Source organism: Orcinus orca, chromosome 11 (genome assembly GCF_937001465.1).
Source record: "Orcinus orca chromosome 11, mOrcOrc1.1, whole genome shotgun sequence".
Classification (NCBI taxonomy): Eukaryota; Metazoa; Chordata; class Mammalia; order Artiodactyla; family Delphinidae; genus Orcinus; species Orcinus orca.
In genome coordinates this window covers 14,673,515-14,700,831 of record NC_064569.1, presented here as the reverse complement: position 1 = coordinate 14,700,831, position 27,317 = coordinate 14,673,515, and the positions used below count along the sequence as shown (strand labels likewise).

The window sequence follows — 27,317 nt, the reverse complement described above, 5'->3', positions numbered from 1 at the left end:
TTGAACTTCAATAGGAGCTTTGCCCCACTAGCCATGCATCCATCAAGGCTTCTTTTCATTGTGTTCCTAAGGTTATTGGAATGTAAATATTTTCAAGCCTTCTGATTTTTATTCTGCACAGAACAGCAATTTAAACCCAGTATTTAAAATTCTCCCAGGACTAATGTCCACAAAACAACCTGTAATGCACAGTTCTATAAATAAAGTCATTGAAAGAAATTAAAGTCTAGAATTTCTGATTTCCACAATCTTGACAACTGCAAGAGTTGAAAACACAAATGCCCAAAGGGACCAGGGACATAAACGGAACTATATGAAAAGAGAGAAGATTAAGTTTTAAAAATTGACTATTTCATGGTCTACCTTAAAAATATTCAAATTAAACAACAAACAAGATCACTGTAATGGTAAGCAAAACATTTCTCAGTGCTGGATTTGGCCAGTGGCAGCTGGTTGCAGGCTTAATCTCTCTCTCTCTCTCTCTCTCTCTCTCTCTTTTTCAGCCTTAATCTCTTAATATCCAATAGCCCAGCCTAGCCCAATCATGACCGTTAGGCATCTATTGATACATTGCCTTATTAGAAAGAAACAAACATGGAAAGTGGGAATTGAATGCTGCAAAAATAACCTATTAAAATCTATTTGTTAAAAACAAAAAGAAAGAAGGAGATGTAACATCCCAGAGATAAATCCTGGGCATATCTTTAATATCATAACACTTCTCCCTTCTCCCCCAACAGTATTCGGCTCTTGTGCTAGTTTTCTTGTGCTTATTAAGTGAGATAGCAAATGTAAAGCACTGTATTTAACAGTAATATAATTACTCTAAAAAGAGTAATATAATTCTACTTTCTAATCCTGAAATTTTCCCTCATTTTTCTAGTTCCTCCATTTAACACTTCCTAACACAAAACCACCTTCTACCTGGTTCCTGCGTGCCTCATTGCCACCTTGCATCTGACCATGCCCCAAATTAGGACTTAGATTACTGCACCCTTTAGATAGGGTGCTGTAGCAATGTCAGTTACTCCTCAGACCACATTTGTCTTCAGGGAGTTAATCATTGCTAAATCCCAAGCCATTTGTCATATCTTTCATTGTTGACTACCCAGAAAACTTTGCACCTAATTTATAACAATCATGGTGGCTAAATTCTGCTCATTAATTAAAACCATAAATTACATTTCATACATTTTAAGCTAGTATGTATCACACACTTTTTAAATACTTCTAGCATAATTCTGTGCACAGTAATATGTATGGCTCCATTCCCATAGCTCTCTAATGCAGATTCCTCAAAATTTAATGCCCATATGTATTACTTGGGGATCTTGTTAAAATGTAGGTTCTGATTTAGTAGGGTGGGAGTAGGGTCTGAGATTCTGAGTTTCTAACAAGCTCCCAGGTGATGTCAATGCTCCTGGTCCACAGGTCATACTTTAAGTAGCAAGGTTCTTAGGCACAAAACTTTTCAAGGCAGTGGTTCTCAAAAAGGTGTGCATGAGAAACTCCAGAGCAGCTTTTTGCAATCACTGAGACTTGAGCCTCAGTCCCCCACCCTCTGTCCCCTCCCCACCCCTGCCCAGTGAAGAGCCTGATATAGCATCCTGCTTGGGTCCTAGATATAGCTGCTCCAACTCTCCTAAGTAATTTTTATGTCCATCAAATCTGGAGCAAATTTAGAGCAATGAAATAAATCCTAAAGAATTTTTATCTGCTCTGATAATCTCTCCCAAAGTTCCTACAACATCATATACAAAGTAGTCATAAGAATTATAGTCAACAATAATGTTGATAAAGCCATGTAAACTTGTGGCCTGGAGTATACTCTCCTCAAGGGCAGCAGCCCTGTTTAGGTCGTTTTAGTATTCCCTATCTTACTTTGTGACATTTCTTGAGGGATGTCAACAGCAGATATTCAATAAGCCTTGGAACCTGATAAAAAATGGAAACTAATCTCTTAAAAAGACATTTGCTTTAATGATCTCCATTTTTCTTGAAGAAGTATCTTTCCAGTACAACCTTACAACCAAAGAAATTGTTGGTAGATAGCGGGAAAGAATAATTTGTCTGTCTTATGACATCTGTAACTTTGGGCAAGTCTAGAGTTATTTCTGCTGGATTATTTTATTAACTTTAAAAGTCTTAGCCTCCATTACTTCCTATGATTATAAACAGAGAAATGAGTAGATGGAATTGAAGAATTCCACAGAGGCTGGTGTTGTATTCAATTTCTGAAGAAAAAGTAATCCACGTGACACCAAAAAGCTCAGCTTGCTTCATCTAAGGTTTATTCTTACCCTTTAAACATATTAGGATATTAAAGAATTAGGTCATTTACGTGAGAAAAGGGAGAGAAAAACTCAAGGAATAATGATCTCAGAGTAGCAGTAATAAAAGACTTTTAGGAACTAGAACTTTAGAAGGAGTTCAGGAGTGGGATACTTGGCATGGAAACAAGGGCCCTATTATCAGAATCAAAGTAATTGGGCAGTATGGCTTGTAACAGTAGTCCTGAAGTATCCAATTGCAAGTTAAGCTAAGTAGGAGGTGCTTCCATGCTTAGTTTCCAAAATCTTGAGTCACAGTTGGCTGGGGTACTGAGCCTCGCAGTGGGACCTCAGGAACTGGAGGGCCAGGCAATGACAGTTTCTCTTTTGAGATGATGGGTTTAAACTGTAGTTCTGTCTGAATTAAAAAAGAAAAAAAAAAAAAAGACAACATAGTTCTAGGTCCCCTTTCCAGTTCTATGGTATTTTTATCCCTTTGTTTATGCAGATGCATCTGCTATAATTCATACTAATTAATTTAATGAAATGCTAAGTGGCAATGGCCCCATGTAAAAAAAATTATATGATATCCTAGAAATTATTTCTTCAATTCAGCATGACTGTAATTAAGTACAACTTTTACCTCTGATGTTTGAGTAATTATTAGGGTGGATTACTTTCATTGAAAATGTGTATAAATGTAATTATATTTCCATATTAGTGGCCTGGCTTTTATCAAGGAAGAGAAATGCTAAAGTATGCTCAAAGTTTGCATGAATGGTCATCTTTGACTGTTGATATTACACTTTACTCAAAAGTCTTTTAGAAACTGAATGCATGTTTATAATGTATTTAGAATTTTCAGAACTCCTTTAAGCATTTGCAACTTTGTAAATTTTGTGTTAATAAGCAACAATTGTATTTTTTGAATGAGTAGACTTTTCTATTATCAGCTTAGAAAGAGAGAAACAAATATGAGTTAATCATTAATGTAACTAACCCTTAAGGACACACAAAAGGATATTACAGTTAACATTTGAGTTGTCAAGAGTCCTAATTAATATCTAGAAGGACATTATGCTTTACATAAATCATTTTGGCTTATTGTTTTTGAAAATAATTCTTTGTAAAAAAGAAGAATGACCAGGTTTAGTTCTTTGGATTTTAAAATTTGTAATCTAAAATGAAAGCTGTGGCAACTCTGGGGGCATATTACTGATGAATGTGTGAGATAAATAATGTAAGTCAAACAGCTTTCTAATCTATACTGACCTTGGCCTTTTCCTGTGGATAGACATCTATAAATGATCATTTGCATATCCAGGCCCTCCTGCAGCCAAATATTGTCCATCACGCGAATAATCTGCAGGACAAGCATATCCTGACGAAGATCATCTCCAGCCTGTTAAAAACAAAATTATAGACTCCGGGTTTCTCCTTGAATTCTATTAAAGGCTTTCAAATATGGTATATGTCATTTCCTTCCTTGAATAATTTTCCAGCCTGACTTAGGGTGGTTTCAATTGTTTTATTAGCACTAAGAATACCTTGTGTTTCTGATAGAAGATCAAAGAAAATGAGAACTTTCTTTTAAATGATTACAGAAGCTTTAGCCATTAAATTAGAAGCTGCTTGGAATGTTGTTCCCTGATAATAATCTTTCAATTTATTATCCATGTGCAATGTCTTAACCTCAAAGTCTGGTGAAGAGAGGTTGGACGAATGTTTATGCAAATTTCAAACTCAGCCAAGTGAAATCTCTAAGGGAAACATTATTTGATGTACCATAAATTTATGCACTGATATACAGTTAGACTACCAAGAGCTTCTTGACTGGGAGTATAAATAGCACACATATAATTCATCAGACTTTGAATCATTGACTTCTCTTGTTATGAAGGCAGTTAAGAAGTTTTCAGAGTAAACAGCCTTTGATAATAATAAGAAATGATAAAGGGGTGTTTTTCTAGCATAGGTGAAGGACATGGAATATGTCCAAAGGGGAAGGACAGTTCTATGCTTTTAACTAATAAGAGGCTTGGTTTTGAAAATGCTTTCTAAATTATATGCAGAAAACTATGCCAAGATGAGATTTTGTGTTCTTCTTTTTTCTTCACCAAAAATGCAGTGCCGGGGGAACATTAATGCTTGAGGTTTACACAGATCACAGCAAAAGTATAGGTATGTTAATCATTATCTTCAAAACTAGTCAGAATCTAACAAAAATTCCACTCTGCGACCTTGTTGTCTGGTTTGGCTGAATAACTTATCAAATTTAACTGAACAACTGGCAAATGCTTACTTTTTACTTACAGCTCCTTTTTCTGTCCCTTTTTCCTACTTGACTTTTACTCTTAACCTTTTACTCTATTGTCCCATGGGATTCATGACAAAGACTGATATGGTCCTTATTTATATTTTATTTAAAAAGAAGACAACAACCCAAATTACTAAAATAAGCAAGTGCTTACAGATAAGAATTTTATGCTAAATCGTGCCATTTGAGTTTCAGCTAATTTTGATTCGAACTTAGTATCTAGACCAAAGGAAGACTCTCCCCCTAGGAATTTTACCATAATTCTGCTTTCTGTATTACTCAAAAGTGATTGCATTATTTCATTTATTGAAACATACCTCCCGGAGTTTTGCACTGAAGATTCATTGGCTTTGAGCCAGTAATGTTTGATTTATTGCCAATCATAGTTTGGCATGTACTATAATTCTGTAAAAATGCAGAATCAAAAATAACTGGAATCTTCTGTGCTGCTGTCAGAGGAAAAGAGCTATAATAATTTCTTTTTGTGAGTAATAAATCAATAGTTCTACCAATGGAATCAATTTGATGTTTCAGGAGGGCTACTGTACCTTAAAAATGACGCTGATGTTTTTGCCCATTGGATTAGCATTAATGAAAGTAATCTTCAATGGCAAAGCATTAGATGTGAAGTATGAACATGCCTATGGGACAAAAAGAAGAGAAAAATGGTGAGCAAAATAAAGCAAAAAGAACAGTTTCCTTGCAATCATGGCCCCTTGCAGAATTTGTTATATGAGCAAATGTAACACATATGAATAAGTCTCACACTTTGGAACAAAGAAACATATTTCTTAAAAAAAAGACTTTAGTCTACCAACCAAAGCCTTTATTTGTAAACTAAAAATGCCAGCTTTTCGGCAGGTTGTAAATCTTCAACTACAGTTTTTTCTCACTAAACAGTGATGATGTTTAGGGAGTTTAAATAAACTAAGTAGTATGTAGGTATTGTGCTTATGCTAGTTAGTTAATATCTAAAAGATGAAATCGCTATTTAAAAATATATATTTCCTTTTCATTCTTTCTGCCCTGCAGCATACTTTAAGGAAACATGCATATAGAATTAACAAAGACCTGAGTTCAAATTTGGACTCTGTAACTTATCAGCTGTAAGACCTTGGACAAGTTACTTAAATGTTTGTATCCCACTGTAAAACAGGGATAAAACTCTTACCTCACACATTTTTGTAATAGGTATATGAGCTAATGGATATAAAATACCTTTTACAGTGTCTGACACTAATCAGGTACTTCAAAAAGATTAATGCATTCTTTTTCACTTTTTGCTAATGAACATTTTCTTATCTTTACAAGTAACAGTACAACATATATTTCCTATTCTCGTTTCTTTCAATTATACTTTACATTTCTATTTTCAGTTTTATGATATCGACTACTGTCCATTATTTTCCTTTTATGTGCTTACAACTGTTTGAGTGTTAAAAGGCTATATGTCTTTAGGTTATTAGAGAGTTCATGTTGACAGCGAAAATTATTAAATCAATACTAAAGAAAGCAAAAGGACTCGATACTTTCAATTCATCAACTTAGTAAAATATGACATCAATATATTTTGAAGGATCAGTTTGAATATCATTATTTCTGATAAGTCTGAAATCAGTAGAAGTTGAGAGGAAAGGATCTATTTCTTAATCTGTCAACATAAATCTAACCTAATCCCTAAGCAAACAGAAACCCTTGTTTACTGAATCAATTTGAGTTTTATAGTAAAAGGATGAGGCTACTTGTTAAGTAATGAATTCCCGCTGCAAGAATCAGTCAATCAGGGGACATATGACCTTCTGTCATGGTTTTGAATTAGGAAACCCTGTATTAGGCCAGGGTCTAGATCAGTGGTTTTCAAATTCTCCTCATTCAATTCTGGGGGCTGGAGTGGGAGAGTGATGATCTCTTCGAGGTATGCCAAGTCCAGGGAAGAGACAAAGGGCTAAGAAAGGCTGAGGGCAAGGTTTAGCCCCTCTTCTCAATTATATCACTCAGCTATATTGCTTTCATTGCTTAATATTTTGGTTTTCACATGCAGTATATTTTTTGAGAGTCATGGCAAAAATACTATACATTTGACAGCTAGTATGCACAAAGCATGAACTATATGCTAATAGGAAGAGACACCATATCCACCTCTCATAGAGCCTGCAAAAGTTGGTATGAATGTATACACGCATGCATTTCACAGCTGAATGAAGAAGCATTTGAAGAAGAGAGTCTTTCAGAGATGAGCTGAATTTGAAGATTGTGAAAGACATAGATTGGCAAACAGGTAAATGAAAAGGTTTGCTAGGTAGAAAAAGGTAAACAAGGACACCTTAGATTAGAGTAGAAGTTAAAAGTGGATTGGGATGGCCATAACCAAGAGATAGGAAAGAATGAATCAAAGTCTTGGAAGATATTTTATGTAAATGGTGAGATAAAAGATCTGGAATAGAGAAAGGAAGACAAGAAAAGCTAGAATGGAGAAAGGAAGATAGAAACTCTGGTCTTGAAAAGTGAAAATTAGTGAAATAGACTTAAAACAGTTTTTAAAAAGGAAAAGATACCTATTAGTAAATGAAATGTCTGGTCTTTACTTTCCCAGGAGGGGAGAAGGATTGCATTCAGTTATTCCCACTCTCTCATATGATCTACCCCTTAGTGAAACAGGAAATGGTCCATTGTGATTAGTGGTTCCAAGGAGAGACAGGGGTGAGAATTCTTCTTATAAAGAAAGTTTAACCAAACCTAAAACCTTTGCTCTCTGTCTTGGAGACCCATGCTTTAAAGAATGGATTGAGCCAGGCCTGAGTACTTCTCCCTAGTGTAGTTTACTGATGGTGATTAAAATAGAATGCTGACTATACATGCAGGCTTTCCTACACTCACTACATTCATGGGACTTCTCTCCAGAGTGAACTCTGATGCACGATAAGCTCAGTAATGACTTTCCCCAAATCACTGCATTTATCAGGTTTCTCCTCAGATGGGCTCCATGATGTACTGTAAGCTTGGTGCTATAAACAAAGACCTTACCATACTCACTACTACATTCATAGGACTTCTAACCAGTGTGAATTCTCTGATATGTAATGAGGTATGAGTTTTGACTGCATATTTTCCACATTTATACGGCTTTTGCTTGTGTGAAGTCTGTGATATAAAATAAGACATTTACTAGACTGAACATTTTGCCATGCCGCATTCAAAAGGCTTTTCTCTGGTATGAATTTGCTCATAGTCAACTAGTTGAGAGATCTGACTGAAGGCTTTTCTACACTGCCAACATGTATGTGCTTGTTCCCTGGCATGGAGGATCCAGTGTCAAACAAGACATATCCTCTGACTGAAGGCCTTACTACATTCCTTACTGCCGTAAGGCTTCTCCCCAGTGTGAACTCTCTGATGGTCAGTAAGGTCTCTAACAGAACAGAGAGCGTTCCCACACTCGCTTGAACATGACGTTTCTCACTTGTGTGAAGTGTCTGACGCTGGAAAACGGTTCTACTCTGCATGAAGGCCTCACACTCGTTACACTCAGAAGGCCCCTCCCCAGTACAGGCTACCTGATGAGCAATGAGCAGGGAACGCGGAGTGAAGGCTTTAACACATTCGTCACCTTGATGAGGTTTCTCCCAGTGATGGAGTCTCTGGTATTTATTGAGATGGGAGGAGTGATGACAAGTCTTCCCACACTCTCACATTCATAGGGTTTGTACCCTCAGTGGGTTCTCAGATGAACCACTGGCTGAGGGGTTTGTCTGAAGGTCTTACTACACTCATTACACTCCCAGAGGTTCTTTCCAGTATGGATCCTCTGATGGCCAACCAGATGTGGACTCTGACTAGAACTCTGCTGCATTTACTGCACCTTCCTATGTGATGTATGTCCCTTCAGACCTCCTCGTTGTTCAGCAGGACTGGAGGACAGACTAACATGTTCTGCAGGTGAGAGAGTATCACCCTCCACATCTGCCCTGCTCACTGCTGTACGCACAGGCACAGCTGACCAGAGCAAGTGGGACAAAGAGGTGGCTCTACTTGGGGCACTTCCCAGCCTCAGGGGAAGTGCCGATGGCTGCAGGTTGCTGTAGGGAAGGAGTGTGGTCCCAGCCACAGCACTATGGGTGATGACTCCTGAACTGGTGATGCCCCTGGCATGGCCTGCTCCCCTGGACATTCAGAGCAACGATTCCCTAGAGCTGGTGCCCCACATCACCAAGGCCTGCACAAGCCACAATGCATACGTAATTTTCACCAAGGCCTGCACAAGCCACAACGCATATGTAATTTTAATTGAAAACAATCTTTCTATTCCTTAAACAACAATGACAAACCAAGAAAGCAGAAGTAAAAAATAACATCTGGACTCAATGAACTATTGATATATTGTTCTTTCTACATTAAGATACTCTGTGTTTTTGAAATGTTTCCATGTATCTTTAGCATCAATCAGTGCATACTGCTAATGATTAAAAGGTCACACAATTTTTTAAAATCAGTGATGATTTGGATTTTAGCCTAGATAGACATATCTCAGCTTATAAAATTGATGCCTTATTTTGTTATTATTCAAAATACGTCTATGCAGCATATTTGGAAAATTTGTAGGGTGTCTTTGCAGCAGCAAAATTGTAAAGGTGACAGTATTAAGCTTCTAGTAAAACTTTTTCTATTCATACTAATGGTCTGATTTTTCTCCTAATTATTAAATTTGTTTTTCTTGACTGTATTCCGACTTTAGTGAAGTAACACTTATTGTGCTTGCATGAGAGTTTAACCTCTTCATTTTAAAATCTCACTTATCAATCCTCTTTATTAGAGTCTTCTACTCTTGGACTTTTGAGAAGGAATATAATAAAGCTCATGGAGAAAGAATGATTCTAAGTCAGAGAAGGGTGGCTGATAGAGACTTAGGAAGAGAAGGAGTTTGTGAGTACAATGCCAGGAAGGGCTTTCCAGGCATGAGTAAAATCACAAACATATCATATGGCACAGTGACTCATAAGCATCAATGAATTTTAAATTGAATCAAAACTGAGATGTTATAGCTAATGATATACTAGTGTCCTAGGCATGGGCATGTACATAATCTAAATAAGCATGAAATTAAACCAGCCTGCATGGGGTCGCAAAATCAACCATTGTGAATAAGTCAATTCAGTCAGAAGTGTCTTCATTTTTTTCCACTGAACTGTGGTTAGTGTGTTTCTAAACCCATGAAATATCTGATGAGGTTAATGTGATACCAACTGGTCACAGTGCATCAAATAGAGCATACACAGTTTGGATGGGACTCAGTTACATTTTTCTTAAATAATTGCAATGATAATTTATAAATTGTTTTTGCCATTTCAAAAACATCCAATGAACTAAACAATTCAAAATAAAAATACTCAACTTATCTACTGAATATGTTGACTTACATCTCCATCAATTCCCTTTATGCATAGGGCAGGGTTCAGAGGAAGGTGACAGGTATTTGTACACTGAAAGAATTCTTCTAGTCTGCCAAGTTCTTTCTTCAGTACCTCCTGTGAAAAATCATTAGAAGAAGCATCTTCAAAACTGAAAAGAACTGGACTTTTCCTTCAAGTTATAATTTTCTTTTGTTGATTAAATAAACTCCTTAATTCAGGGGTTGCACACTTGGGTGCTTTGGGGTCAGGTGGGTGATGCAGCCACATATGAGGAGGTAGCAGGCTAAAGACAACAGGGAGTACCGGGGAAAATGGGGAAGTAAAGATTGCATGTCCTTTCTGAAGAACTTTAAATTCAATTAAAACCCAAACCAAAACAAAGCACTGTTCTGTTCAAACGAAGCATGATGGATTGGACTTGACCTGTAACCCACCAATTTGCAACCCCTGCTTTAAGTAACTATTAACATGATCCATTTATCATAATTCCCTGAAATCTTAGTTTGTAACTCTCAAGGTTTACACTTAATAGTATAATACTTTTTTTAAAAAAATTTACATAGAGTAGGAGATAAAATAATGACAAAAAAGATAATTATAGACCGTTGATAAATGTCAGAAGCAGTAATATACATGAACAAATAGTTTACTAAATGTCAATAAGTGTATTTCTGATACTTGACTCACTCCCTTCCATAGTCCTCTGTGCATGTGGAAGGTCTGAGACCACAAATGACACCTTTAGAATTGTGTATCCCCTGACACAAAAAAGGAGAAAAACAATAATTCAGAAATAATAATAATTCAAAATTAAAAAAAAACTCCTTTTAGTCTACTTTGAAAACTGTTTAAGCCCAATTTTAAAAATGAGGATATCAGATTAATAGTGTTTAACTAACTCTCAAGAGTTTCTTAGCTCTTACTCCGGGTTCACTGCCAAATAATAGAATCTACTGCTCCCAGAATCCAGCAAAACAAGGTGGAGAAATGAGGCCAAGCTCCACAATGGCATTCTTTTTGTCTTCCTCTTTTGTCTTTTCTATACCTCGATTTGCCTGAAGAGCACCATGGAGGGGAACCTCTGCTCTCTTTAACTAAAATCTCTTCACTTCATATAGTTAGGTTTAACTGGGCTTTAAAAAAAAAAAAAAAAAAGAAAAGAAAAAAAGCTTACAGTAACTTGTGAGAAATTGTAAATGCTTCTCCCACCTCTTTCTTTTTCTCTTTCTATTTTCACGTGAAGAGGTGTTATCACAAGAGCAGCCAGTCAAGGTGAGAGAAATGCATTTATCTGAGAGAATAATGTCAGTATCACTGGAACGTGATGTAAATAGTCAAAAAGGCACTGTACTAACTGCAGCATGCATCTTAAATACATGAGGGATTTTGAAACATAAGAAATAAAGACCAAACCTATACACAAATTTTGTAAATTTTAAGCCAAATTTATTTTACTTGCTTTCAACTTTTTGTCTACCATTAGAAAATAATTAATGATTTTGCAGTAATATGGAGAAATCATAGAACTTTTTTTTTTTTGCATTGCCTATCATGTTGCTAGCCTTAAGGCTCTTCTGTGCATACAGAGTTTATATGTCTCCCATTTAAAAATAAAGTCCCTGCTTATACTTTTTATTTTCCAATTTCTCCTAGGTAGGTGAAGTAGCATAATTTCTGGCATTACTACCAAATGAAGTGACTTCCAGCAAGAAAAATCTTGTGCTAGGAAAAAATTCTGGGACCCTTTGCCTATTTTCATATCATTTTGTTGAAAAGTCTTGTTGATTTTAAACAGTGGGTGGAGAGAAACTATGAGCTCCCTTGAGAACAAGATTCATGTTTTAGGCATCTTTCTATCCTTAACTCCTAGTCTGTAGTAAGTACTTGTTATTGAATGAGATTCTTAATACAGTGAATACAGTCCACTACCTCCCTGCATCTAGAATGTTGAACTTAAGAGAACCTACTTAATGATCTATATCAGTGAAGGGAACTAGTAATGCAGGTAATTAAAAAGAGCAAGTGTTCTTCCATTAGAGCAAGAAAACGAACAGCCAGATCCATTATTATAATCAGTGATGAAAGAGGCACAGTATTTTGACTATCATCCATGGATGTTAGAATAAAAGTATTATTCAATACTATCCACACCACTATTGATTTCTTTCATTTAATTCACTTAATTTGTTGTGGAAAAAAAAGTCTTTAAAAACGTGACTTTGATCAGTGCAGTGTGAGAAAAATCTAGACCTAGATTTTGTACCTTGGACAGGGTGCTCTGAAAAGTCCCCTTGTGTACTTCTTCCATGAGTCTGAACTGTGCTGCCTTTCTGAGTAAATTACTTCATCTGGTCATTTAAATCAAACTGCCTTTAAATTGGTCTTTTGTCAGGTACTGTCTATGCTACATGGCTATTTAGATCAAAAAGTCATGTCCTGGTGATAGATATTATCATTAACATTAGGATAGTAAATTGAAAAAAAAACTTGATCAAAAGAATTGATTTAAGTGTCTTATGACAAAGTGTAGTCAAGGAATTTACCTTCTGTGTTACGAAATTCAAAGTGAATTGAACCAGGTTTAAGAAATAAAACAAAACTTTATTACATGAAGATTGATTTTGCAACAAACCTGTCTTTGAGGGTCACTGGCAGATTTGACTTTTTCACCAATGTCTCCCAGAATTTTGATGAGTTTCTGTTCCTTGGAAAACTCATCACTCAAGGCTTTTCCTGCACAGAATTGGAGAGCAGCCAATAGCTTCTGATACCAGCTTTTAAAATAAGCTTCATTCTGTGCATCCTTTAGCAGCCTGAAGGAGAGAAAACAAATTCTTGTATCTAAAGCTGATTTTTAAAACACCTCTAGCAGGAACAATAAGTGTGTTTCAGACTAATCTGTATGTGGTGGCTTTGGGCAGTTTAACAGGCCAGGCTGGGGAAAATGTTGTTTATTTGTTGGCAGTCATCGTTTCACCTGATAGTTAATGAGATTCCAAGAGTGAAGAATCAATAAGAGACCTTCCTTTCCTCATTTCAGTTCACAGTGCACTTTTTCCTCTTTCAGGCTTCTTAAATTCTATCGCAAATACTTATCTTAAGAGCATATATTTGACTTCTTATTAAAATACATTTTAGAAATGGTATTTATTAGTCACTACACTATATGGCAACCTAACCATCAACCCCACATTTTTCTGCTTTTCTTCAAAAAATAATGTCTCCACACTGTCACATACGTTAAGTATTGCTCTTTCTTCCAACACCTCCCTTTGATTACCTGGAGGAAGATATTGTAAAGGCAAGAGCATGGTTTTTGTTTTCAGGCACTTCTGGATTCAAATCTCAGCCCTACAACTTACAAGTAAGTTAGGCCAGTTACTTAACCTGGCTGAGGTTAAAATAAAGAAATAACTCTGACTCCACAGAACTGTATGGAATATAGAATAAGCTAATGCTATTCTAATTTGAAAGGGCTTAGCACAAAGTATGTACTAGTAGTCAAAAAACATCAGTTTATCTGTATCCTGCAGCCTCCCCAAGCCAGCTTCTGTCACTGTCTGGCATTCTGCTTGTATCATGAACACGGGAGGCATAGAACAAAAAAAGGGAAGGATACTTCGCTAGATAATGGAGCAGTGACAATTATTTGATTACGCTTTCTGCCATGTGACAGTTCCTACTGCCTTGAAATTAATTCCAACATGCTTAAACTTTACTTTTTATTGTGCCCTAAAACACTGAAAATAAAAGACTGATTCCCTTGAATGTTAACCTCTCTTTGATTGATTCTTTAATTCTTGTCTCTAATCTTCTTCTCTTCTGAAAAATAATTATCATTCAAAGGACTAGAAGAAAGTTATTGTGAGAATGAAATACTGAAAAAAGAAGGATTAAATGCCTAGCAGCCAAAATATATATAGATGAGTTTCATTCTGCATTCCTAATTTTGCATCTCTGCCCAATATGTATTGTGCTACAGAGACTCTAAGAAACACATTATTTTCATTTGTTCTATGTTCTCTGTTCCTACACATCTGAGTTAAAAAATTAATTGAATGAGGGCTTCCCTGGTGGCGCGGTGGTTGAGAATCTGCCTGCTAATGCAGGGGACACGGGTTCGAGCCCTGGTCTGGGAGGATCCCACATGCTGCGGAGCAACTAGGCCCGTGAGCCATAACTACTGAGCCTGCGCGTCTGGAGCCTGTGCTCCGCAACAAGAGAGCCCGCGATAGTGAGAGGCCCACGCACCGCGATGAAAAGTGGTCCCCGCTTGCCACAATTAGAGAAAGCCCTCGCACAGAAACGAAGACCCAACACAGCAAAAATAAATAATAAATAAATTAATAAACTCCTACCCCCAACATCTTCTTTAAAAAAAAAAAAAATTAATTGAATGAACCTGGCTTTTTTTTTTTTTTTAGGTAAGGGCTTGTTCCCTTGTTATTGTTACAAAGCCCACTTATCTCCTAGCACCTCTTTTACTTTACCAAAGGAAATATAATAATGCAGGAAAAATGCTGGAAAGCATTAAAAAACAAAAAAACCCTCAAGGGTCTAAAGATGTATTGATGGAAAATATAATCCATATATAATTATACCTTCAATGTAAGAAGAATAGTTGACAATGAAAAGTTTTCCAACCCACCTCTATGGTGAGATTTTTGAAATGTCAGATGCAATAAATGTATCACACCATTATTTGGAGGCTCTAAGAAAACGAGTGTTATGTGATTATGAATTGGAAAGCCCCAAAGAAAGCATCCACATCTGAAACTTCAAGGTATTTTATGCAGAATTATACCTCAGAGATTTTCACAGTGTTTTGAGGACTTTGGTAATATACCATCGTACAGTCTACTTGGTTTTCAGTGGACGTAGGGAATTGATAGGTAGAGTATTTCTATATCCCGTATCAATGCTTGCCAGCATTTTCATACACTTTGAATATTGAGTTACTTGTTTTTAAAGATATTTAAAACCTGTTCTGGTACATAAATATAACTCTATAACCACCTGGCTGCTATACACATGATAAAAGGAAAGGTTATTCTGCACAAAGTCAACTTTTTACTAAAATTCTTAAAGAAAATATACATTTTAGGGGTGGGGAGTCATAGGAATTGTCAAAATTATCTAATTAGTATTCCTAATACTCAATTCTTATTCTATGAGAAATGCATTTGCTTCTCTCATGAGCAGCTGATTCAAGGAGGGAAAAAAAAATCAGTCTGATTTCTTGCTCAAAATAAAACAGAGCAGGGGAGATTTGCAGAGAGAATATGTGACTGTGTTTTGAAAAATTTAAAAGTGAAGAAAACTCAGTGTATTCCATTGTGATTATTTTCCTTATAGAACATACCTCATGCAAACTCTCATTCCTGCCATTATGACATGCTCTCCTGGTGAGATTTGGTTCAAGCTCTATGGCTTTTTATCCAACTTTAAAGTTTTTTACAAATTGCAGAATTGAAATCATACTGTGTTATAGATGACCACGAGAGGTCAGTTAGTCTATTCCTGTGTCTTTAGGCACAGTCACTTTAACTGATGAGAGAAATTAATATGTCCTTTAATTTTAATCAATTCAGAGAAAGTTGGACTATACAGTTTTGGGTGGAGAGTTAGCCAATTCTACGTCAATGACCTTCACCATCAGGAAGTGGTTAAAACCCTCATGGGGTAGTTTTTACCCCTTGCCTCTGTTTGTTAAGACTGTGGAAAACAGCTAGCCACTTTCCCTTAAGCACTAAAGAAACCCTTTTCATAAGGCACTGTCACTGGGAGACACAGAATTGCTTATGCCAAATTCAAAAAAAAAATCTTTTTTTTAGGTTCAGGTCAAGGGACTGAGAAATATGAAGTAAGACTTGGTGTTGAAAGATTGGGCTTTTAAGATACAGACGATGTGACCACATACAAACTGTGAGGTAAATCTCAAAATGTCAGAGACCTGTTTATCCTAGTGTATGCGAGATCCAGGAATGGTTCAACTTGATATTATTATTATTATTATTTTTTGTGGTACGTGGGCCTCTCACTGTTGTGGCCTCTCCCATTGCGGAGCACAGGCTCCGGATGTGCAGGCTCAGCGGCCATGGCTCACGGGCCCAGCCGCTCCGCAGCATGTGGGATCTTCCCGGACCGGAGCACGAACCTGTGTCCCCTGCATCAGCAGGCGGACTCTCAACCACTGTGCCACCAGGGAAGCCCAACTTGATATTATTTTGTATAGGTGTCTTATGGACTGTAAGTAATGACAACATTAAAATGAGAATAAATGCATAAAATCTAGCTGATTAAAGGTAAGGGTAGTGTTGAGTATGAGAGGCAAAAAGCAAGAAGAGAAGCAAACATAACCCAGGTGACTGAGCATATTTGTTATAGGATATCATAAAGGCGTTTGCCTAAATTAAGGAGCTAGTGGTGGACTCAGATACACAAACCCCAGCTAGCATGAAATGGAGATTTTCCTTGGAAATAAGAGCTTTTCTCCATTTCTTCATGCACAAAGTGCTTCTGATCCCATGATGAGTGACTTGCTGGAGGCCCAGGAAAAGTACAGATAGGTCTCATTTCATCAGTCTACCTGCAGGACAGAACAGACTAATCATGGCAACCCAGCCCTCCTTGCCTCATGACTCCCTTCAGTGTAGCTCTTAATTTTAATTCTCAACAGCACAATATCCCACAAATTAGGGCTTGCCTTAAATTTTTTACCCTCTTGTGTATTTCTTGTGAGTGAAGAGAGGAAACAACATCCAGAAGAAAACTGAGCTACACGTGAAGATGAGTGATTTCAGGTCACTCCAGGACCTCCCCTTTCCATTTCCTCTATTGGTGGCTACTTTATGGGGAGTAAGATGTGTGACTCAGTAGACCAGGTCTTAGTGAGCACAGGTGGATTTTAAAATGTGACTTCTTCAAGTGTATTTATAACCCTGGGACATATAAAGGCTGAAATCCAATACTTGATATGGAATTTTTAATTTTAAGGTTTCAATAGTGTGTTAAGAAGTGAAAAGCATATATCTCTTTAGCCTTTACAACTTTATTTTACTTCTCATTGGTTGAGAGATTTACTTAATATTTCCCTAAACTGAGGAACTTCATACATTTTATTGTCTTGCAAAGATAACTGTTTCCTATGACTAGCTCATTTTTAGAATATTGATTTGCTCTTTCAGAAATATAGCACCGAACTTCTTTTGAATTTTGTATATAAGGAGCATTACATGGTCTAAGTCTGCAGAAATGTGATTTCCAATCAATAGTTATTTTGCAACATGTTTGTCAATAAGCCACTTTGAAACAACTTGAATATAAAGCAATTAAAAGGGAATAAATTCAGAAAATAATGAAATCCATACTCTAGAGATTTTATACATTTTTAGAACACTTAAATATAAGAGACGGGCCCTTAAGGTATGTAACCGACTTAATTTTATCCCCATATATCAATTTATATATCTAACATTTATTACCACCTCAAAAACAGTAATTCAGAATGTTACAGTTCATACTTATGATTTTTCCATTGTGTTCACATTATGTGGTAGATTTATTTTTCCCAACTCCATGCTTTCTTCCCTGAAGCTTATACAACCACACTCTGCTCTGTGACTTCCAGTGCCTCCCCAGAGGCAGCATCTACTTCTCCACCCCTTGTCTGGATTGGCCATGTGACTCACTTTAGCCAACAGGATGCGACTGGATAAAATGTATGCCCAAGTCCATGGGGATGCTTTAAATGTGCTCTCATGGATTGGTCTGCTCTCTTGTACTTCGCTATCTGTCACGAGAACAGCTTGTCCCTGCTGGGGGATGTTCCTTCAGTGCTGGAATGAGAGAGCTGAGCATTGCTGTGAGGAGTCCAGTGCAGCCAAGCGGAAGTACAGCAAGTCTGCAGCCTGCATGCGGCATACGTGAGAAATAAGTCTTTTTTGCTGTAAGCCACTGAAACTTTGGGGCTATTTGTTGCTGTGGTAAAAATTAATGAATATGCCAAGTTTCATATTATTTCTTTTTCCCTTTTGTTTGTTTTTGTTTTCATTTGTTTGTTTGTATTGCCTTTAGAATATGGAGCACATGTTTTAAACCTCCCCCGTGTTAGCCCTGAGGATACTTTGGGGCAAAACTAATTACTGAAAATAAACAAAAGTCATCTGGAGACAAGTCTGGTGAATTAGATGGGTGATCAATTTGAGTATAACATTTTAGATCAAAAAAACTATAAAAGTAATAAAAATGGCTTTCTTCTATGGATCCTAAAAAGCCCCAAAGTGTATTTCAAAAACGATTTGATCTGGTTCATTTGGACATGTATATTATGTTATACTGCTAAAATTTTATTGTTATTTTGTTACACTAACATTCTCTTTGACTCATTTAAAAGTGTGAATAGGCTTATGTACTATCTGCTGTCTGTCCAGCCAAGTGTTTGAGTATCTAATAGGAAATTCTCTCTGAGTAAAAATGCACTAATGAGTGCAATAGCAAGTCTTTTTTTAAAGACTTATATAACACAGGACTAGACAAATCTAACACATTACCAGACAAAGGGTCTGATGGCTGAGGGCAGTGAGGGAGGTAGTACACCTGGCAGTTTGGGAAACTGAGGTCTGCTCTAATGGTAACAGCTGAAAGACTAAGATGGCTAAATAGGGAGGGGATCAATGGTTTTGGACAAGGAAGCATCTATCTATATCAGCATGCTTAATGGAACTCCCTTTACTGCCCTGGAGTTGGCGACCAAGACCCAAGATTAAAGAAAAGAGACAACAGGTATCCTATGTTTTAAGAATAGCCAAAGAAACAACTGGAAGTCAGAGAACTCTTAGAGGTTTATTGGGAGATGGCCAAAATGGCTATGATACACCAAGTGTTATCTCCCCTCCTGGACTTTAGTATATATTTGCAAGTGGGGGTGAAGGAAAGGGCTGTTTGAGAGTCATGAGTCATCAACTTAGTGAGGGATAGAGTGGATCCGCTACCCCCACTCATCCTTGCAAAGTCCAGTGAGGAGGGAAGCTCAAAGATACCCACTGATTCAGATGTGTGCAAGAATGGGAGACTATTGCCTCATTCCCAGGTTAGATTCTGCTCTAAAAGAGGGTTTGTTGAAAGACAGGATAGCAAAGGAGCAGCCTGCATTTTTGCACCCTAACTGGCCAAGCAAGGATGTGTGAATTTCTCAAGGTTCAAATAAACACATGGAAGTAATTAAATGTGATCCACTCCTGTGTAGGAAGAGGTTGAGCCAAAGGCAGATCTCCTGGTGGGAAGTCCTGCAAGGCTACCCAAGGTACGCACTCAGATGAGGTAGCCAGCTTTGACTGAACCCAGAGCGGGCCTTGATGTAAAGCCAGAGACCACAGACAGGGGATTGTACTTGCTTGCCTCAACAAGTGTGAGGGTCACTTTCCTCTTTCTCTTTCTTTCCCACTCCAAAGTCAAGAAAAGCTAGAACTAAAAGACAGAGAGAGAAGAGGAATGAAACAGCAGACAATATTCTCCCCACCACAAGTACCCCAAGCTAAAGCTTGGCTGGTGCTGGAGAATGGGGAGGAGGTATGTGTCAAACTGGAGAAGAAAATAGAGTTTTAAATTGGACAAAAGTGATGAAGAGTTTGTTATCTAAAAGTGACCAGGAAACTATGGAATCTACCCTGGTTTTAATTAGAAAATGTAAAATGGCATAAGTAGTATTTTTAAAATAATAAAAACTTTTATTGGAGACCTACCAATACCAAGCTCAGCCAATTTAAAGAAAATTAGGCGAGACCGTTAAACATCTACAAGTCAGTGCAGGAAGAAATACAGCTTCGGAAAATGCACGGATTGCACTGCACGAGAGAAAAAGCCTCAATATGCAGAATAAAAACTGGGGAATCTTGCTCCCCAGCTCTTCAGAGAGCTGGCTGAGATTTGTCTTTTTGCCTTTCTTCATCCCCGTGCAGCCACTCACTGCTCTTATAGAGCACTGCCGATTCTGGCTTCATTTGTGGAAGATCATTGTTAAGCACAGAACTGTGTTCAAGAAATCAAAGTTGTTTCATCAAGAAATAGGTTATTAACACTGAATATATGTGGATACATAGGTATATATTTACTATTATAATTGATACTTTATCATCATATCAAAATCTTTAACAGTTATGACCAGTTGCATAGTTAATTATAAGCTTAAATGGTATTTTTCTGAATGAAAACTAGCCATAGATGGTGCCCAGTTTGCGTACACACTTGTAATCAGGATGACTGTTACACTGCAGTGTTGCTCTCTTAGGATCATCTGGAAGCTATGAAGGAAAAAAAAAAAAAAACTATGCTGAGCAGGTAAGTTTCCCTGCATAAGATTCTTAAATCTATAATTAGCAATCAGAGCCTGTTCCCACTCATCTTGCTGAGGGATATAGTCAATTTGGGAGATACAGGTAAATAAATAAAACTCTTTCCAATCTACTCATATGTATTCGAATGTTCACATGTTTAATATACTGAATGATGTGATATCAGAGAGCAGAAACTCTCTTCCTCCTCTCATTCCAAAACACACTTCTGCTTAGGGTAAGTTATTTTATTCAAATCATTTTCCTTAGCTTAGCACCAAGCTGTGAATGGCTATCAGTGACCTCTCTCAGCCCCTACTGTTATACTCCTTACGTGCTTACTAACCCTAAAACAAAACAAAACAAAACAGGTGGAATTTTGGCCCTGGGCACACTTTAGAAGAGATGGCTTTTTATGAGACCCTCCTGTGATGCCTTTCCCTTTTTTCTCATTCTGGTTTTATCCCCTCCCTGATCCCCAAGAATCTCTCAGATCCTGCCACTCTTCCTTTGCCAAAAGCTCCACCTAGCTCTGCTCTCTCCTGTTGTGTCCTGGGATCCCAATTAGTCCTTGTTTTTCTTACTCGAGTCAAACACATGTCTCTCACTGTAAATTACACTTATATCCTCAGAGAATAATATTACATTAGCATAGAGCTGAACCCCATTTTGAGATAATCCCTCCCACCCATCACATTTATTAGGTGAGGAAACTGAAAGATTAAGAGACCTGCCTAAGGTCCTTAGGACTAGAACCCTCAGTTCTTAACCATTGCTCCAGGCACTTTCCACAGCACCATATTTTGTTTCTGTTATGGACCAAATGTTTGTGTTCACCCAAAATTTGTATGTTGAAGCTCTAATTCCCAATGTGATGATACTGGAGTTGGAACCTTTGGGAGGTGATTAAGTTTAGATAAGGCCATGACAGTGGGGTCCTATAATTAGATTATTGCCCTTATAAGAAGAAGAGACTGGAGCTCTGCCAGGTGAGGACACTGAGAAGGTGTCCAGCGTCCATCCCTGAGCCAGGAAGAGGGCCCTCACAGGGAACTGAAATTGGCCGGCACCTCAATCAGACTTCCCAGCCTCCAGAACTGTGAGAAATAAATTCCTGTTGTTTAAGGCACACAGTCTATGTTATTTTTTATTGCAGCCTGAGCTGATTAACACAGTGTCCTAAAAACCAGTAAAACACGACTTGGAAGATGATTTTCCACTTGCATCACCTCTGGCAAGAAACTTAATGCTTTCCTACTTTCCTTTCTTCACTTTCCTACTCTGTAAAATGTTGGAGTTTGTGACGTTTGGTAAGATACCTTCCAGCTCTAGGGCTCCATGACTGTAATACTTAATGAACTTATCCAGCATTTATACCAGGCATTTTCCAAGCATTTTATGTAGCTGTGTTAGGTAATCCTCACATCCGCTCCAGGCAACGTGATTCCTTCCATTTACAGACGAGGATATTATGGTTTATAGAGGTCAAATAACTTGCCCAAAGTCACCCTATCTGTGGATCAGGGATTCAAATGCAAGTTTATCTGACTCCAAAGCCCTTGCTGTTCACCATCATGCTGCACCACCTCCTGATATCCTAACATAGATACCAGCTGACGATTTAGCCCGAGACTAATACACAATCTAGGAATTCTCTTTTTGCTACTTTCTTATTATGTTTCTCTTTAATATCTTTCTCTTACTTCCTGTTTCCTAACCCTCAGAAATCTCATGCTCTCCTGACTTCTTTCTTTCCAAAGTTCCTCATTTAATTTTGTCCTTCTACCTACAAATTCCCTGCCAAAACCACCAACAAATGCTAATAATATTTTCCTTTCTGCTTTTAACATTTTTTTGAACTTTTAAAGAAGAGCTTGTTAACCTAAATATATTTTGTGTAAAATACTTATAAGCAGGAATACTTTTCTCTCCCCTATCTCGCCTGTAAAAAGAATAGAATATGTGGATCTACTTTGATAATGCAAGTAATACACTCACCTCTGCTCTGTCCTTCCTCACTTTAAAAAGTGAGACCAACTCCACAACTTCAGAGGACCTGGACTTTTGTGGTTTATTTACACAAGTGGTGGTGCTGAGTGGGGCTAGGAGAGTGGAGGGAGAAGATGCTGAATTGAAAGGAACACCCTGATTGCACTTGGGAACCTAAAAATCCTGATGAGCTGTGCACACACAACAGATGTGCCTTGAGCTACCCACCTTAACTGGGCCTGTGGTTCCAAATAATTCCAAGTTGTGGCAGGAGAGAAATGCGGAGTCATTAACAACAGCACGTGTGCCAAAATAAAATAAATTCTGCTTGACATCTAATTAATGTTCAAATCCATGCTTGTGTAATTTTAAACTAGTCCAATAGATGTCTACATTTTCCCTTACTTACATTTGAAAATATGGTTCTGAACTGAGTTCCTAAACTCAGCCTTTTTTTTTATATATATATTTTTTTCTGAATACATATATAGTTACTTTAAAGGCAGTGTAAGCACCTTTTTCATAAACTTTCCTTAACAAAATTTCTTTTAATGGCAAAGCAATTCCTTTGCTATATGAATGTTTCATAAGGACAGCAACCTAATAATAAAAATCCTCTTTACCCCTCGGCCTTTTGTTCTTGCACAGCCCTCTGATGAAAGTTGGATAATCATTACACTGTGCAGTGAACAAGTCATGTGTTTGAACACAGCTGGAGGGGTAGGTTTACAGGGCTAAGGCAAAGCTGGCTTTGAAATACCTAGTTTCCCCAGAACCCGGTCGCATCAGAACCTCAGTTTCAAATCACAGCTGGGGCGGCCGCTTCACTCTTCATTCTTCAGAGGCACGGATAGTGTGGTTTATTCTCTGAGGATATTAAAGATTCCCTGAGATACTATCCATAAGATGTGGAGCTGTGTTTGATGTCCTCAGAAAATTTCTGGGACATTCTTGCTCACTGTCATGAAACAGCGTGTCTCCTGAAGTCAGCGAGCACCATTTAGTCCCTCTCCTTTTAGAGATTCAATACAGCCTTACAGATGTTCTAGGAAGCCTCTATAATCTACCTGGTTAATTTTCAGTCGATTTCTGTGATGTTGTTGTTGTTGTTTATGCTGTTGTTCAGGTTGTACTTGCCAGGCAGGGATAATTGCCCTATCCACTCTATCGTATGAATGTGGAAAGAGTACTAAGCCTATTCCATCTCCAGTGCTCTCTGTATGCACAAGTAACTTAGCAGTTCCAACCTCAGTCTTTCCATTTCTAAAATGATAATAATGATTGTCCTATCATCAGATCTATGTTTCTGTTATGGACTGAATTGTGCTTCCCAAATTCTTCTGTTGAAGCCCTAACTCCCAACATGACTGTATTTGAAGACAGGCCTTTAAGGAGGTAATTAAGATTAAATGAGATCATAAGGGTGTGGACATAATCCAACAGAACGAGTGTTCACGTAAGAAGAGGAAGAGACACCAGGTAAGCATGCACACAGAAAAAAGGCCATGTGAGGACCCAGTGGGCTGTTGGTAAGACAGGAAGTCTGTTTTCAGGTCTTACCAGTAACCAACCCTTCAGCACCTTGATCTTGGACTTCTAGCTTCCAGAATTGGAAGAAAATAAATTTTTACTGTTTCAGCCCCCCAGTCTGTGGTACTCTGATATGGCAGCCCTGGCAGACTAATATAGTTTCCAACCTAGAGCTCATTTTTCCAATCCAGACCTCTAGAAGCCAGAAAAGGCAAGGAAGTAGATTCTCCCCTAGAACCTCTGGAAGGAATGCAGTTCTGCTAATACCTTGATTTTAGCCTGATAAGACCCATTTTCTGATTTTTAATCTCCAGAACTAAATTGGTGGTAATTTGTTACAGCAGCAATAGTAAACTAACACACTTGCTATTGGGCCTTACTGAGAAATGGAATTCTTTGTAATGCAAGTTGTATAACATCCCTCGTAAAATAAATACACCATTCAAAAATTAAGAAATACTAAAGAAAAATTAACAGAAAACCACACCCAAGTTCCTTTGTAATACGATGAACTGAACAGCTAGACGTTATTATCAAACCAGTTAGAGTACAAGTATGGCTGAGGGTCCAGGAAACAGTCATTCTTGTGCACTGCTAGTGACAGTGTAAATTCCTACAATCTTACTTAATAAAGGGTAATCTTGCAATGTAGATCAAAAGAAGTATAAACATTTACAATCTCTATTCCAGCAATTCCACTCTTGGAAAACAGCCCACAGAAATAACTAAGGACCTATGCAAGCATTTAAGCACAAGGAAGTTCAACTCAAGGTGACTATAATAGGAAAATACAGGAAACAATCTGAATTTCCAATAATAGGGGGTTAGCTAATTGTATCATAATAAATTTAATATAATAAATTAACAATATTAATTAACAACGGAATACTGGTCAGTTGTAAAAATAACATTGTGAAAGTGTACTTATTTTTTGGAAAGATGCTCAGGGCAAGTTGTATCTTTAAAATAAAGCTATGTACAACACAATATCTGCAATATAATATTATTTTTAGAGTGTATATAATACACACAGATTATACACATAATACACATAAACACACAAATTTAGGAGAATATTTGCCAGCAAGGCCTACTAATGGCTAACACTTACATATCACAACTGAATTGCAGCATCTATTCTAAGCATTTTACATATATTAACTCATTTGATTCTCCCACCAAACCTAGACAGTAAGTACTATTATTAGTTTCTATTCTACACCTGAGGAAATCAAGGCCTAGAAAGTTTAATTTGTTCAGTGTGATATAAATAGTGAGTGGGAGATCTGGTAATTCTACCCTGGTAATCAATGTGCAGGATCTATGTGCCTAACCACTGGAAATTCTGCCTTCTCCCACAGGGGCTAACCTTAAATGCTGGGATTAGTGACACTTGAAAAAAATATTTTTGCTGATCTACATTTTCTAGTTTTGATATAACAACAACAAAAATAATAACAAAGATTAAGATATATTGAGAGCTTTAATTATTCTAGGCATTGTGCTAAGTGCTTTATATGCATGATCTCAATTAATCCTAATTAACATCTTATGAAGCAATATTTTTAATCATCCTGTTTTGCATATTAAGTAACTAGATCTTAGAGAGGTTAAGATACATTTCCACAGTCACAAAACTACTGAGTGTCAGATTGAAGTTCACATCTACCTGAATCCAAAGCCTCTGTTTTTAACTACTGTCATGCTGCCTGAATAAATATGACATTGTAGAAAATTCATTAAAAGAAAAGAAACCCTCCCTTTCTGGCCTTAGATTCAGAGCTTCAATATAGCATCTGATGTAGCTTAATAACAGTGATTCTCTACACACTACAGACTTGGTTATATTAAGTATATTTCATTAAAAAAGAGTTCAATTTAGGAACAGGTTAAACATTCAACAGACTAGAAATGAATCTCAACAAAACTAATGCATTTCCAATATAAAATCCAAGTATTGAGATTTGAATTTAATGGTTCCTAATAGGAAAGATACCCACTACATAATATAAAGGAGTGAAGCAGTCTATACATTCACAGGGATCAATACCTAAATAGTAGAAATTTCTTTCTCACCCTTTCCTATGAACATTTCCTTGAGGCTTCTGCTGTAGTAAAAGGAAGTTTTCAACAAAATAGCTGCTTCCTAATGCAGGTTACTTTATTAATTAGTTCCTCATGTAGGCTAGTCTCCTTTTCCTTTTCCTAAATGCCTTAGAATTAGGTGAGTGGCTAAAACAACTCCATTGGACTGACTTGTGCCAAACATATGCACTTCTACATACAATTATTTATGGGGATCTATATTATAAGATTTAAGGATTGTCTGTGAAGCAGTTACATATTTTTAAAAAAAGATTAGCTGAGGGTTTCCAGATGATAAACTTCTTCAAACTCTCTTTCCCCAAGCATTCTTTTTCTCAGATTTTAATGAGAATGAGAGCTGATAGGCTACAAACTTAGTGGCTTAAGACAATGGCCACATATTAGCTATGGATCAGCAGTCCGAGCATGGTGTGGCTGGGTAGTCTGTTCAGGGTATCATAATGCTGAAATCCATGTATTGGCCAGACTGAGTAATCCTCTGGAGACTCTGGGGAAAAATTTGCCTCCAAGCTCATTCAGATCGCTGTCAGAATTCAGATCCTCGTGGTTGTAGAACTGAAGTCTCCATTCCCTTACTGGCTATCAGTTGGGGTCACTCTCAGCAAGTAGAGGTCATTATCATTTCTTGGCACATGGTCCCCTCCACCTTCAAAGTTAGCTATAGAGCATCTCCTCACATTGATTCCCTCTCACACTTGGAATTGTAGTGACTTCATCTTCTGCCAGCTACGGGAAACTCTGCTAATAAGGGCTCAACTGATTGGTCAGGCCCACTCAGGATAATCTCCCTTTTGCCATATACAGGCATACTTCATTTTACTGTGCTTTGCTTTATTGTGCTTCCCAGGTACTGCATTTTTTTACAAGTTCAAAATCTGTGGCAACCCCGCTTTGAATAAGTCTATTGGCGCCATTTTTGCAACAGCATTTGCTCACTTCGTGTCTCTGTGTCACATTCTGGTAATTCTCACAATATTTTAGACTTTTTCATTATTATATATTTGTTATAGTGGCCTGTGACCAGTAATGTTTGATGTTACCATTGTAATTGTTTTGGGGCACCATGACCGTGCCTACCTAAGGTGGTGAACTTAATGGATTGTTGAAATGACAACAAAGGATTCAGAATATTACATAAACTTAGTTGATCAAGCAGTGGCAGGGTTTGAGAGGACTGACTTTAATTTTGAAAGAAGTTCTGCTGTGGGTAAAATGCTATCAAACAACATTGCGTGCTACAGAGAAATTATTCATGAAAAGAAGGGTCAAACCATGCTGCAAACTTCATTGTTATCTTATTTTGAGAAACTGCCACGGCCACCCCAATCTTCAGCAACTACCATCCTGATCAGTCAGCAGCCGTCAG

The 27,317-nt window shown here is 37.4% G+C and overlaps 1 protein-coding gene across 11 annotated transcripts in view; it reads right to left on the bottom strand.

Moving 5' to 3' along the window:
* The window catches only part of PIK3C2G (phosphatidylinositol-4-phosphate 3-kinase catalytic subunit type 2 gamma), a 365,719-nt gene that overhangs the window by 148,281 nt on the left and 190,121 nt on the right, over window positions 1-27,317 (bottom strand). For 10 of the 11 annotated variants that reach the window (XM_033430304.2, XM_033430311.2, XM_033430307.2 and 7 more), the window contains 4 exons: window positions 12,628-12,808; window positions 10,002-10,109; window positions 5,136-5,228; window positions 3,543-3,672 (listed from right to left, as the gene is read on the bottom strand). In XM_033430304.2, the coding sequence (XP_033286195.1) occupies window positions 3,543-3,672; window positions 5,136-5,228; window positions 10,002-10,109; window positions 12,628-12,808 (512 nt within the window). The remainder of the gene's footprint in view (window positions 1-3,542; window positions 3,673-5,135; window positions 5,229-10,001; window positions 10,110-12,627; window positions 12,809-27,317) is intronic. The other variant, XM_049695083.1, reaches the window with a different exon arrangement.